Consider the following 14,222-nt stretch of genomic DNA (forward strand, 5'->3'; position numbering starts at 1 on the left):
CTCGCAGCATCAGAAGAGCTGCAAGTGCGTTGCCGGCCTTTTAAGAGGGAATAGGGGGGGTAGGGAAGGGAGGGGAATAGTTGATGGTAGGGAAGGGAATAGGGTAGGGGTTAGGGGATTGGGCCTCCGGTAAACTCACTCACTCGGCGAAACACAGCGCAAGCTCTGTTTCACGCCGGTTTTCTGTGAGAACGTGGTATTTATCCGGTCGAGCCGGCCCATTCGTGCCGAAGCATGGCTCTCCCACGTATATTGTTTTTTCCCCAGTGCCAATGTAATACTAAAATCACCGTCTGTGCTTATAGGATAAACGTATACTGTAAGTGTAGGGCATCTTTTCTCATAATTTGTTTTTAAATTAAAGGGACTCACTCAATCTACGGATGGTTGAAAGTAATATTTAACGAGTTGACCAACTTTGCGGTTGCGCGACGGAAAACTTAAAAACTATCCTAGAATTTAGGTGTACACACTACACAAAGTGACTTGGCCATTCAACAAACGCAAGTCACGGGGCCGTAGTAAGAGTATCAAGGTCAGAGCCAGCCGTTAACACGGTTCCCACTGGGCTCCTAATGAGGAGCACAAACTCCTCGGCGGTGACGTCAGATGGTGGTCCAGGCACGTGGGGCTGTGGACGCCGCGGGCGCATCGAAAGTGAGACTGCGGAGGACGAGCGCGGGCCAGCGGGGGATAGGGGGGTACTGTACCACGCCGCCGAGGTTAATGAACCCGCGACCAGGCGATCCGCACTTGTACATCACCGTATTGTTTCTGTACCGGCCTGTGCCCCACGAACTTTGGCCATCTATGTGGCATGATGCGACTGAGCATCGGAAGTGAAAAATGCGAAAATCTAGATTTTTCTACCACGGTCTGGAGGACGCGCGGACGACACGCGGACTAGTAACCGTATAATGCAACTCACACTGGATGTTCGAAATGAAAAACTCTATAATCCAGATTTTCTACCGGGCCTGTTTTCGAGAACCGGAGACATTTTAATTTTCCTGGTTAGGGTTCCGTACCCAAAGGGTAAAAACGGGACCCTATTACTAATACTTCTTTGTCTGTCCGTCTGTCTGTCTGTCCGTCTATCTGTCTCCAGGCTGTATCTCAAGAACCGCCATAGCTAGACTTCTGAAATTTTTCACAGATTGTGTGTATCTGGTGCCGCTATAATAACAAATACTAAAAACAAAATAAAGTTAATATTTAAGGGGGGCTCCCATACAACAAACGTGATTTTTTCGGCCTTTTTCGCTCTATTAATAATGGCAAGAGGACACAGGCACTTGAATTTTTCACACATTATTTTGTTATATGTACATATGTGTACTTTAATATTTAATAATAATATTAAAATAAAATTAAAATTTAAGGGGGGCTCCAATACAAAAAACACAATTTTAGCCTATTTTTGCTCTATCGGTACGGAACCCTTCTTGCGCGAGTCCGACTCGCACTTGGCCGCTTTTTTATTATGTTTCTTGTGTTCTGTTATAATATGATAATAATATATCGTTTGCATGGATGATTTAAACCCAAATGTCATTATGCTCCATCTTCAGTTTAGTTACTAATTCCTATCTAAATAGCTCTACTAACATAATAGTTCAACGTGTCCGTCACACAATTATAACGTGTCTTGCAATTATTTATTTGGCGGAAATGAATAACTGAAGCGAATATCCGTTCTCGCTGTGCAATATATTTATTATTACCAGTATTTCCCATCTCACCTTTCGTTTTCCAATTTTGCTGTGACAATAACATTCTCTACGTGTCCAAATTTTTACTTCGGTTTTTTCAAGCTTTGTCAACTTGGTTCATTTCTACATACATAATATTATTATTTTGTAGGTGATTACTGATTAGTTATGTCCACACTATGCGCATTCGTCTTCAATTCTCGTCATCTTCTTTCATTCGACTTTCGTTTTGGCGCATTCAATAATTGAATGCGTCAACGAACGCAACGCCAACATTGTCATTTTTGTTTTTGGATACGGTCAGAGCCCAGAGGGCATGTGTCGCGACTCGCGAGCATGCCTCACGTCCGCTGTTGACTGCGCTATAACGCATGTCCTTGACGAACAGAAAAAGGCACAGTGTGGACAAAGCTATTAATAGTGATTAGTCTACCATACTAATATTATAAATGCGAAAGTGTGTCTGTCTGTCCGTCTGTCTGTCTGTCTGTCTGTCTGTTACCTCTTCACGTCCAAACCGCTGAACCGATTTTGCTGAAATTCGGTATGGAGATACTTAGAGTCCCGAGGAAGGACATAGGATACTTTTTATCCCGAAAAATGTACGGTTACCGCGCGATAAACGAATTTTGGCTCAACGGAGTTGCGGGCGTCATCTAGTCTACCATAAGTTTAAAACATATGTGTTATTAAAATCCTTTTGTATTTATTGTCAACAAGTATGATAGGTAAGCTACATCACAGAAAAGGTGAACATACAATCCCAGAAAGGATAGAAATTTTGCCAACGTCAATGAAACACAGAAACAAAATTCCCGAGTGTTAGCTGGTTTAGCTGCAGGGAGTGCATAGGAACAGTAGATTTAAACCAGTTTACTGCGACAAAAAGTATGCACGCTAAAACGAAGACAACGGGCTAGCATTTAAATACTTTCCAGGTTTCGTCGACGATCCGACGTCACCCGCGAGTCGCGACGTCCCCGTCACGATTGACGATGCCGTGACGGTTTCGGGCGCCTTTAAATGTCATGGTTACGATATTTTCCTTGGAAATTGAGTGTCATTAACTCTGTGAGACTGAAATTAAGAGGAGTCCACACCGCCGGTTTTCTACACCAACGTTGTCCGCTGTTTCATCGCCATGTCACTGATTGTCTCGATTTGGTTCGCTGAAAACTGACCCTCAAACTATAATGTTATGTGAAATCAAACATGTACATTAGCGGTCCCCCGACACACCGTGACAACAATTATGGACTAAAATATCACTTTACACTTAGGAATTATTTAAACTTAAAGTCAGTAAAATATATTATTTCATTACTTTTTAAAGTTGTTTGGCGGGGGTTTTTTTAAATTTCTTAATTTGATATAGCGGTTCTTGAGTTACAGCCTGGAGACAGACGGACAGACATCGAAGTTTTAGTAATAGGGACCCGTTTTTACCCTTTGGGTACGGAACCCTAAAATGCATAATTTCAAAACAATATTATTAGCTCGTTGCACTCCTTCACCATATAAACTATGTATAACTGTGCAAAATTTCATTCACCTACGTTTCCCCTTTTTTTCGTCAAAAGGGATCCAAAGTTTTTCGCTCGCGTATTAATTTTATAAAATACATGACTTCGCAACTATAATGATAAGTGATAACATTATGCAACATTTTGCAAGACCAGCGTACCCATAACTGAGAAATCGCCGCGGATTTCTCTATCATCATTATCGATTGGGGCGGCGAAACTATAGCAGTACAGAGTACTATTATTTTGTTGAATAAACGTTTATTTATTTATTTTATTTATTTTTGTCGTAGTTAGCACATATAATATTATGTATAGCGAGCGCTGACCGTTCGAGTAGGTATTACGATTTACGGTGGAAGGTCAACGAGGTTCGGGGTTCAAACTTGTAATCCGCACTAGCGCGACGATAAGGCGCGCCGCACAGCTAGCCCGAAATATGTCCTGTGTTTGTACACCGACCGTCAACAGCCGCAGAACATGCGCCAAAATCAAATAACAACATTGAAATAAAATTCCGTTTTCACTTTTGCCTGATGAAACTGCAAGTGACACCGATATTTGAATTTTTAAAGTTAATTTTATTGTGTCTGGAAAAATAGTTTAAGGCCATCCTATGAGCAAACGACCTTGACCATACATTTGTTGCGTTGCGGAGATCGCGCCAAAATCCTATTTTTTTTACTTATCTTAGTTCAAAATTGACCTAAAAAAATCAAACGTCCATTATGTAGTTAATGAAATTGTCGATCTATTGTGCGCTTTTATAATTTTGAACGTGGCGGTAATATCGTGGACGTCCGCGGTAAAACGATAACATAGGGAAGTAAAATGTATGGGAATAGATTATATGAAGACGCTTAAGAGGAGTCCACACCGCCGTTTTTCCATACAAACGTTGTCCCCTGTTTCCTTCCTGAATAATTCCGGTAGAGTTATGATTTTTTTCCTGAATATCTATGGTCACTATTAGCATGTCCCTATGTTTTCTTTTTTTTCATAATTTTATTATTAAAACAGATAACAAAGTCCAAAAACCAAAAAAAAAGGCCAGATTTTCCTCTGTGTCCAAACACCCAAAAAACAAAACTGGCTAAAATATACAAAAAAAAAAAATAGGAACACAGCTCAAGCCTTGCTTTAATTCTTAATGAAAAAAGTACTTAAATCGGTTAAGTTTTGGAGAAGGAATCAGCGGACAAAGAATCGAAGATTTTCTGTTCTTTTATTAGAACTTTTGTCGTGTTGTCTCTATCGCGCTCTGCGGTGGGAGACTTGAGATTGGTGAGACAGCAATACATTTTCAAATACCTATTTTCAATTTCTCTCACCCCTGGTGTATCCTCTTAAATTTCCGTCGACGATAACTCTTTATCGTGCACGTTAGAGGACATCACGATTCACGAGTCACGACATCTACACTCTTCTGAACCGCACAAAACGTCCGCGGTGCGTAAAATCAAAAGGATATTAAACGTACCCAACGTTTTATCGTGGAAGTCGGCTTCCATGATAACGTGACGTCCGGAATTATAAAAACGCACGTTGGCGTGTGTTTCAAATAACCGTAATTTGTTAATACTAGGGAGATATTGAATGTATGCTTTAATTTAAATAACTAATTAGTATTACTTTGGAAGCTGATATCATAAGTATAAAAATAAAAATAGGAAACTGAAGATTATTGCTGTATTTTTATAAAAATATTTTAGCTTTCAAATTATGAGTTAATAAGGCTCTAAAAACGGTAAATTATGGACTATTTTCGATGTACATAGAGCAGTAACACTGGAAAGGCAATAGCGTGTAAATAGCTAAATTGCCTGCGGGATAATACAAAGTTCTCAAAAAAAAAACACTCCGGAATCCGTATCATGCCCGACTACCCTGTTCCATAGTCAGCAGGGGTGCTCATCAGGCAATTGCAGTAGCAGCAAGCCCGTTGGATCTTGTAGGAGCAAGATGATTGTCTTCTGTAGCGCGTGGTCCGCTCCGGAGCGTAGCTGAACTACTCTTGAATTTTGATGCACTTTGGTCGGCCGACCACACAAAAGGTTCACAGCGATTATATTGAAAAACCAAAAGAGAAAGAAACTTGAAATTCAAGCTGGATTAAGCCTTTTCAAGGAAAAATTATCAGAACAAAATTTTCTCGAATGCCATCAAGCCCGGTCAGCGGCAAAAAGCAGCCAGCAAACACTTGTCATCTGTCAAGTGTCAAAGATAGGTATTCTTCGTCTTCTTCCGACAGTGGTGAATTGCCATATTATGTTAAAGGTTCATCCAACGGTTGATGAACAGAAACTCCCAAACTGAGCTACATCCCAACAGTGGAAATCAAACACAACACAAATCCAGAGTGTAATTTGAGAACTTATTATTTAATTATTAAGGAAATATAATATATTAAATTATAACAAAATTAAGTGCACAACCAAACACGATTTTGCAGTCTCTGTGTTCATAGTAAGGCTTTAGCTGGTATATTTTGTTTAAAATAACGTTATAATAATAATTTGTATCTCATGAGTTATGACTTACGTCCTACGAATAATAAAAACTAGTTTTTATTATTCGTAGCTTACGTCACTAGCTTTTGAGTTTTGCTTGAGGCTCTTCAGCGTTAAATAGGCACTTTTTCATCTATTAAACTTCCCTAGTGAGTACTGAGTAGTGGCGGAATTTCAAAAATTCCTGTTTGTTTTAGTAAAAGTCTATATTAGGAGGCGTGAGCCTGTGTGTGAGTTCTACCTTTTTTCCTATGCTTGCTTCATAATTCATATTTATTAATGAATCTACTTTGCGTCTTAAAATTTTTTTTTTTCATCTAACCTATGCGTGTGGCGTATCTATGGTATAGTTCTTCAAAAATCACATTGAGGTTTCTAACATAATTTTTTTCTAACCTGAATAGTTTGCGAGAGAGACTCTTCCAAAGTGGCAAAATGTGTGTCGTCGTCCCCCCCCCCCCCCCCCTCTAACTTCTAAAGTAGGGGCATGATAAGTCTAAAAAAAATATATGATGTACAATACTATAGAAACTACCAACGAAAATTGGTTTGAACGAGATCTAACAAGTAGTTTTTTTATACGTCATAAATGGTTACTTAACCTTAATTTAACTTTCATTAAATCAACTGAAATATAAAAATAAATCAAAAACCTTTTAGTTTCATAAAAATAAACCTTATTGCTGCTGCGGAACCCTTCATGGGCGAGTCCAACTCGCACTTGGCCGGTTTTTTTTTAATTTTTATTCAGTCCCTCCGGCGGCGTGTTCTATTCTAGTGTGCGGCGTGTACGGGCGTGTAGGTCGCGTCGCGCGTCTGCACTCGTCGCGCGTCGCCCACACTCGGTCTGCGCCGTGAATGGAGCGTACGTACGCACCCGGCACCACGCGACCGCAGTCGATTGCCTTTTTTTTGGCCCAAACGAGTTGCCCACGACCCGTTTCATAAACGCTTCCAAGTGGTAATTTTTTACGCCGGCGATGAATATAATTATGATTTTTTTCCTATGAGGCCGTTGATTCTACGCTGTTCTTTCGTACTGTAAACGATTTGGGCTTTTTATGTAACATGTTTTCGTTGTTTTTTGTCAGCTTTACTTGGTTTACATTTGTCACCTCTGTCCTATGGAGTGTTCATTCTATTATGTAGGTAGTAGGTACTAGCGCACAGAATATTTTTATTGTTCTGTGTACTAGCGGACCCGTCAGGTGCTGTCTTGGTTTGGAATAGCTGTTAGAATCCGACTCTACAATTAATTAAAAGAACATTATTTTGCTAGACGAATTGAGAATTTAAACCATCCTGGAACCCATTTGAACACACATTAAAAATTTCATCAAAATTGGTTCACCCGAAGAGTTGGTTAATCACCTAACTCACAAATGGAAGATTGATTGATTAACCTCTGAATGCCTCTGATATAGTTAAACATTTACAATGCTAACTCATTACGTTAGAGACCGGAGACCGGAGTCCTACGCGAATCTCCAAATTTTGAACCCATCATCTAAAATACATAGCTAGCAGAACTATACTGATGACAAATGGCAATAATGACACTCATAACTTTCGTACTTGACTTCGCCGTCTATTTTTATAGCGTTTTCTCTTTCATTTGGGGCTGAGTGTTTTTGAGGAAAAATGGGTGCGAGATAAACATGCGCAAAACATATTCCTTTGTGTCGATGCAGACCTCGCTATCGTTACGTAACGTTCTAATTCATGTGTAATTTGCTGATATGTAGGTCAAGCGGGGTTAGACGCGGCGAAAATCTCGCCAGCACCGTCGCACATTTCGTGTACACCGAGTTTGTTTACCGGCGGGCGTGCTGCGGATTACGTAATGAAGCGGGGGTCACTCGGTCCGCGCCCGAATGTCGCTCCCGCGAAGTTGAGAACAGTCATATCCTATCGATTTGTTAAGATGGCGTGTGCGGGGGGCGGGACGAGGGGGGGCGGCGGTGAAGGGGGAGCGGGCGGCGGTGGTGGCAGCCTCCGCCCGGACGCAGCGTGCAGCGCCTGCACCTGCCCGCGCCGCGACACTCCACACAGACCACACGCCACAGACGCACACGACAAACATTACGATACAATAAGGACTGATAATGCTCTGCGACCATATCATTACCACCTGGCATCGTGAGCTCGAACTGTGACACGGCTGCAGGTTCGAAACCTGCGAAAAATAGCAGAAACACGAGTAAAAGAAAGTTAGCGTGCATAGACCGACCGAATTAATTCATATAATATCATAAATCAACAACAACAGGTTGTCTCTATGTTCAAATAAAAGAGGGTCCATTTTTTAAATTTATGCAACAGTTACCAAATCGTCGCATATAAAACAAACACGATCTAGTAAGTTCCATCTCATGTAATTTAATAAAATTGTCGTTGTATAAATCATGAGCATTTTGGCGTCAAAGACTTGATAAAATACCGGAAAAGTACAGAAGAATAACGAACAAGTGATATCTTTGAAAAACTATAACCAGAGTGTAGAAAATACAAATTAAAAAACAAAAACAATAGCTATAGCATATCCACTACATAATAATTAGCCTGCCAAAATCATTGCCCGCGTGTTGTCCGCTTTTTGCCGTTGTCAGGTAAAAAATAAGTGGATCTGCCTATACAAATAGGCATTGAAATTTTGTTTTTGTTTGTCGCGTGGAGAGTCCAATTAATCCCTGTGTGCGTCTCTCCATTTGGTTTCTGCCTGATGGAATACCCACAATTTTGATAGCTAACCATGACAATACCCTATCCACTACAAAAATCAATGGAAAATTACTGAATGTTTGCTCGCTAGTATGTTTTATTACCGTACTAAAACAATTTTACATGTTTTATTTTTGTCATTAAAGAATAAATAAGGCAATCGTATGCTTTACCGCCCGTTCAATATTTACATTGCTCCTTCTTTTTTACCTCTGATATATTATCCAGTGGGATATATCAGAGGTACCGCCGCGCGCTGCCGGAAAGCAGCAACATCTGAAGTGTCTGATGTTACTGCTTTCCGGCAGCGCGCGGCGGTAGTCACAACAATCGCCTGCAATGAGCTGATTTACTGCTGTACCCTCCCTGGACCTGAATCCGTTGAAAACAAGCAGCACTGCAGCATGCTCCTTATGAATTATTCTTTAAAAAATATAAAATCGGTACAAACAGATACAATTATATGATGTTGAGAAGTGATTTTAAATCATCTATACTAATATCTATACTAATATTATAAATGCGAAAGTATCTCTGTCTGTCTGTCTCGCTTTCACGCCAAAACTACCGAACCGATTGTAATGAAATTCTAAAGCTTGAGAAAGGACATAGGCTACTTTTTTACTGAAAAAAAGGGTTGTAAGGGGGTGAAAATGCGTAAATTTGTTCAAATTAAGTTAGTTCCAAAAATTCATAATAGATGGCGCCGTGCGTCTCCTACATCGCGTTGACGCTTGCCTAGACTTCTTTCTATAAGAGGTGGTATCATCTTACCTTCGAGTTTCGATTTTTTTTCGATTGTTATTACTTTTTTACGTTATTAAATAACTCAGTACTTTATCTATGCAGTGACGTAACCTGAAAAGTTAAACCTATCAATGATATAAATAGTTTATGGGTAAATGGGTTGTGTAATTATGGCCCTAAATAAGCTTTAAAATTTGGCATAAAATATAAAGTATAATTTAAAGAAATGAAATATTAGGTACACTCTGCACAGCTGTTTTGATTTGAGGGGCGCCAGGGTTTTTTTTTTAAAAGCTTTTGACACCAATTTTGTTGACATCGCGCGCTGTAAACTGACGTCCACGCGGACGAAGTCGCGGGCAACAGCTAGTAATTAATATCCTTAACAAAATGTTTTTCAAAATCAAAACATTATCGTGTCAAGGTTTCGTCAAGGCCATGTGCAGGCCACGGCGTTTTATGGAGCCGTTTCAGTGGGACGTCGAGAGTGGAGCCTCGCCCCCGAGCGCGGTCTGTAGACGTAGCCCGACAGCCCATACCCGCTCGCCAAGGTCGCAGACCGTACGCTCGTCGCTCACACTCGAGCGACGTAGACGGATCACGGAGTGTAGCGAATGGCTGGATGAATTTGAAATTTTAAGTTCTAGAATATTTCAAATTAAACATCTCAAGGACATGGATGTGTTGAGATCTAGTAGATATATGAAATTGAAGATTGAATTATAACAGTTTTCTAGCCTAACTTAATAAGTGTAATTAATGAAGCTTAGTTGAAATTTCTTTCTTACCTTACAACGGTGTCGCAGCCCACAGGTTGGGAAGGCTTACAACTGCACAATACTGTATACGTATGATTGGTTATTGGACCAATTCATAATTAAAATGTATTAATCATTTCATACTTCAATGTTGTATTAATATGAAGAAAGGAGACATGACATTTGAGCTCTAATTACAGTCAGCCCACTCTTGAACCAGTGACCACAATATACTAATTCTTCAGAATTTCAAATAGGTCACCTATTTTCCCTACAGATCTGTAAGAATACTTCAGGAACTCGCAATGTTCCTTAATTTGGTTCTTGTCGTGTGATATATTTTAATTCAATATTTTATTCATATGTAAAATACATGCAGAAATTATTTGGACATCTGCTTTCATTCTGTCTGTTTAACTTAATGTGCTATACGATCACACGAAGCCATTAGATAGCTGGTAGTGGGTTCAAACTCTACATTCCGGCATTTTCAAGATCGACCTTAATGGTCCAAGAAGTTGTTTACCTAAAACATGTAACATTTTGTGCAGTCAATAAGGACCTTCTGAGCATTATCTCATGTGAAGATGCTATAGGCATAAAAGTTAATACTCGAAAAAAAAACATTCGCAGCTAACATAATAGGTGTGCCTAGAAGATCCTTATTTGATTCAACCAAAACTTTTACCTAAGTATTGTTTACCAAACGATTAACACAAGTTTCATGTTACAGTGGCCCAGTCAGAAGACTCACCAGTGGCAATGAAACTCAAGAAAATATGCCTTAAAACGCCGATAGGTGAGGAACAAGCGGCACAAGCAGTCCTCGACCCTGCGATAGGTGAGTTGGATACTATTTTACCCAAGTTGGATATACTTTTACCCAAGTTGGTTATACATTTACCCAAGATATACTTTTACCCAAAAGAAATACATACTCCAGACCATCTTCATACTACACCGCCCGTATGACGAATCAGCTGCTCACGTCGACTTGATTTCAGTTGACTGATAAGCCCAGTTTCTTAAGTTTTTTGACTGAAGTTTATCTATTCACTAGTAATTTTGATTGGCTTACGTCACAATATTAACCAATTAACAACACTGTTGGATAGAGAAACTCCTGTGAATAAAGCTGTGAAAGTGAGCTTTAAGTAGCAAGCGGTGTTACTTGACTGATGTCTCTGTGTGATTGAGTTCGATACACAGTAAAGTTACTATGCATGTGATATTATATTAAGTTTTAACTATGTTTTGAGTTGTTCCATAAAATATTATCGATCAACAATTATAAATACCCTCGTACTCTTACATACCCAATAAACATTACCTCACGTCACAAAGCTTGGCCTTGACATCGTCTATACTCTATATTATACTTTATGACCATACGCTATCGGCTATAGTTTATGGACCTATGAAACTCTTTAAACTACTTTGATAACATTATTGTAGAGATTGCTCTGCGAAGTTCAAGAGTAACACGAGTAAGCCCCGCTTAGAACATTCTCCTTAGGAATTAAGAGGAGTCCACACCGCCGTTTTTCCATACAAACGCTGTCCCTTGTTTCCTCCCTGGATAATGCCGGTAGAGTTATGTCCCTATGTTTTCTTTTTTTTCATAATTTTATTAATAATAAAAAAGATAAGAACGTCCAAAAACCCAAAAAAATGGCCAGATTTTCCTCTGTGTTCAAACACCCAGAAAACAAAACTGGCTAGAATATACAAAAAAAATAAAACATAGGAACACAGCTCAAGCCTTGCTTTAATTCTGAATGAAAAAGTACTTGAATCGGTTAAGTTTTGGAGAAGGAATCAGCGGACAACGAATCGAAGATTTTCTGTTCTTTTATTAGAACTTTTGTCGTGTTGTCTTTATCGCGCTCTGCGGTGGGAGACTTGAGATTGGTGAGATAGCAATACATTTTCAAATACCTATTTTCAATTTCTCTCGCCCCTGGTGTATCCTCTTAAGCCATCAGCTTCCCATATAAACATTGATTGTTATATCTGCATCAGTCGTAGCTGTAAAAAATATGATCGCACCAACAGGTTGTATTTATAATTGTGCATTAAATGATGCGTCGTTGACTATTGAATAATTTGATATCATTTAGTGTCGCTGGACGCTGACTCGCTGTTTGCCGATTGAATTGTGCTTTTATTTCCCGTCGTCGCGTATCGCATGAGGCTATGATGTCATCGTTTTAATTGCGGTCACTACTTCATTATCCACCTATAAAGTATCAACTCGGTTACAGATCAAAATTGTTTCAATAAAAATTTTAAATATTCATTCCGTCCGCGTCGACGACGAGTACGGTTTACACATTATGCAGCTGAAATAACGTTATTCGTTAATGAGTCGTTTTATTCCCTATCTACAAAATTAATGTCGCTCGTGATATTGAAACTAGTTTTTTTAGTTAAAACTTAGTGCTCTCGGTGTAACTTGTAAGTAATTGAAATTTCATGTGTTTTTAACTTTATAATTAATACAAATGTTACGGTTTTTGGTCGACATGAGCTATTTAACTGCTTTGTTAGGATTATAATATGATAATTAATAGGAGCCTGTATTTCTAGTTCTGTGTTTGCATAACTTTTTGAATACATTTCATATAATGTTAGGCCGCGAGGACTGCTCTCGTGAGCCTCGACACCGGACAGGGTCGCATTTGTCGAGCAAGCGAATGTCAGACGTCGGCAGCGTGCGTGGAATTGCAGCTTTCCTCCGTCGGCGGTAATTTGATTGGGCCCGAGCTGTCACCTATGCGCCGCAGTCGCCCGGCCGTCGCTCGCCGGCTATCGATTAGAGCCGCCCTCCCCGCGCCTCCCCCGGGCTCCCTCGGCGCCCGCGAACCGGATCTCGTCACGCCGCCATTGTGTACCGCGACGCTTAAACGCATTCGTTTCTCCCGATGCGAAAACGACGCATTCCTTCCGCACGCCGCCCGCCCCGCCCCTCCCCGCCGCGCCGCGGGACCGCACCGATCCTCTCATTACACATTTACAGCCTCGCCACAAGGCGCCCGATCAATGACAATCGCACTCTTATCGGCCGTGGTCCAAACCGTACCCCTAGCCCTGCTTCTCCCCAGCGATACGTATAAAATATAAATAAATATAATCAACGGACGCGTTAATGGATGAGCCGGCCGCCCGTATGGCCCTTTTACCCCGCGCAACAGAGCTCTCCTCGCATTTTATGTATTCAATGAATTTAAACAATATTCAAGTTGGCAGCATAGGACGAAAGCTGTTCCAGTCGTGGATAAAAATTCAGCAAACACTACGCGCGAATGTTTTATCAAAGATTTTCTACAAAATATACAAAGTAAACAAACACCCAAGGGAACTTTTAGAACTTAAAGCGATGGAGCTTCTTCATTTTATTTGAATTTTGACCTGACTCTGAAACATTAGTATTCTGAAACTTTATCGACTGACTGAAATGTCGTGATCGATTCTCTTAAGACCGGTGTTAGTCCCTTCGAATAGGGACTACATTGGAACTTTGTTTTTAAAGCTATAAGAGTAAATTAAAGAATTACAGGAGTGTGTTTATAGCATTTCTGCAAAAAACAGTTTTAAGCGCTTTATTATTCCCATTGAGGTTTTGGCCCATATTTTGTGACCGATATTTGGCTCGGGAGTCGAGAGTCGGAGCCCGCAAGTGGAGCGAAAGTCGGGGCTCAGGCCTGCCCCTGACCTACGCCACTCCGTCGTAGTCTTCAGACTCAGTCGAAATTACGTAATGCTTCTCAATTTCGATATTTCGCTTTTCATTTTAATTTCATAATTTTACGGTATTATTTGGTTTGATAGCAAAAAAGACGGCAAAAAGTTTGACCACCACAAGATAAGAAAGTGGATTAATTAGCTAGTAAATAGCTTAAATATTATTCTTAGGGCCTGTTTCACCACTTCCTGATAAGTGACGAATAGGCTATCCACCAATTAACTTGACAGATCAAGTATGGCGAATCTGTCAAAATAGTTGTGAATAGCCTATTCGGCACTTTACCAGAAAGTGGTGAAACAGGCTCTAAAAATGATAAAAATGATATCATGAGTCTTCATTCAGTGATTTGTTCTGATAATGACATGAATTGAAATTTGAATTCAGGGAAGCGATAAGCGGGGCTAAAATGGTCACATTTAGCAATTCCTCTCAATCAATTCAGCAAATGGATTGTCAAAACTCAAACTGACAAATGTCAAATCAGTACAAAAAAAAAGAAATGA

General features: G+C 40.0%; 1 protein-coding gene across 1 annotated transcript in view; it reads left to right on the forward strand.

The window, feature by feature from the left end:
- Positions 1-14,222, forward strand: part of LOC121726020 (metastasis-associated protein MTA3) — an 80,699-nt gene that overhangs the window by 23,419 nt on the left and 43,058 nt on the right. Inside the window, exon 3 of the mRNA XM_042113235.1 lies at positions 10,705-10,812. Within this exon, the coding sequence (XP_041969169.1) occupies positions 10,705-10,812 (108 nt within the window). The remainder of the gene's footprint in view (positions 1-10,704; positions 10,813-14,222) is intronic.

Source organism: Aricia agestis, chromosome 4 (assembly GCF_905147365.1).
Source record: "Aricia agestis chromosome 4, ilAriAges1.1, whole genome shotgun sequence".
Classification (NCBI taxonomy): domain Eukaryota; kingdom Metazoa; phylum Arthropoda; class Insecta; order Lepidoptera; family Lycaenidae; genus Aricia; species Aricia agestis.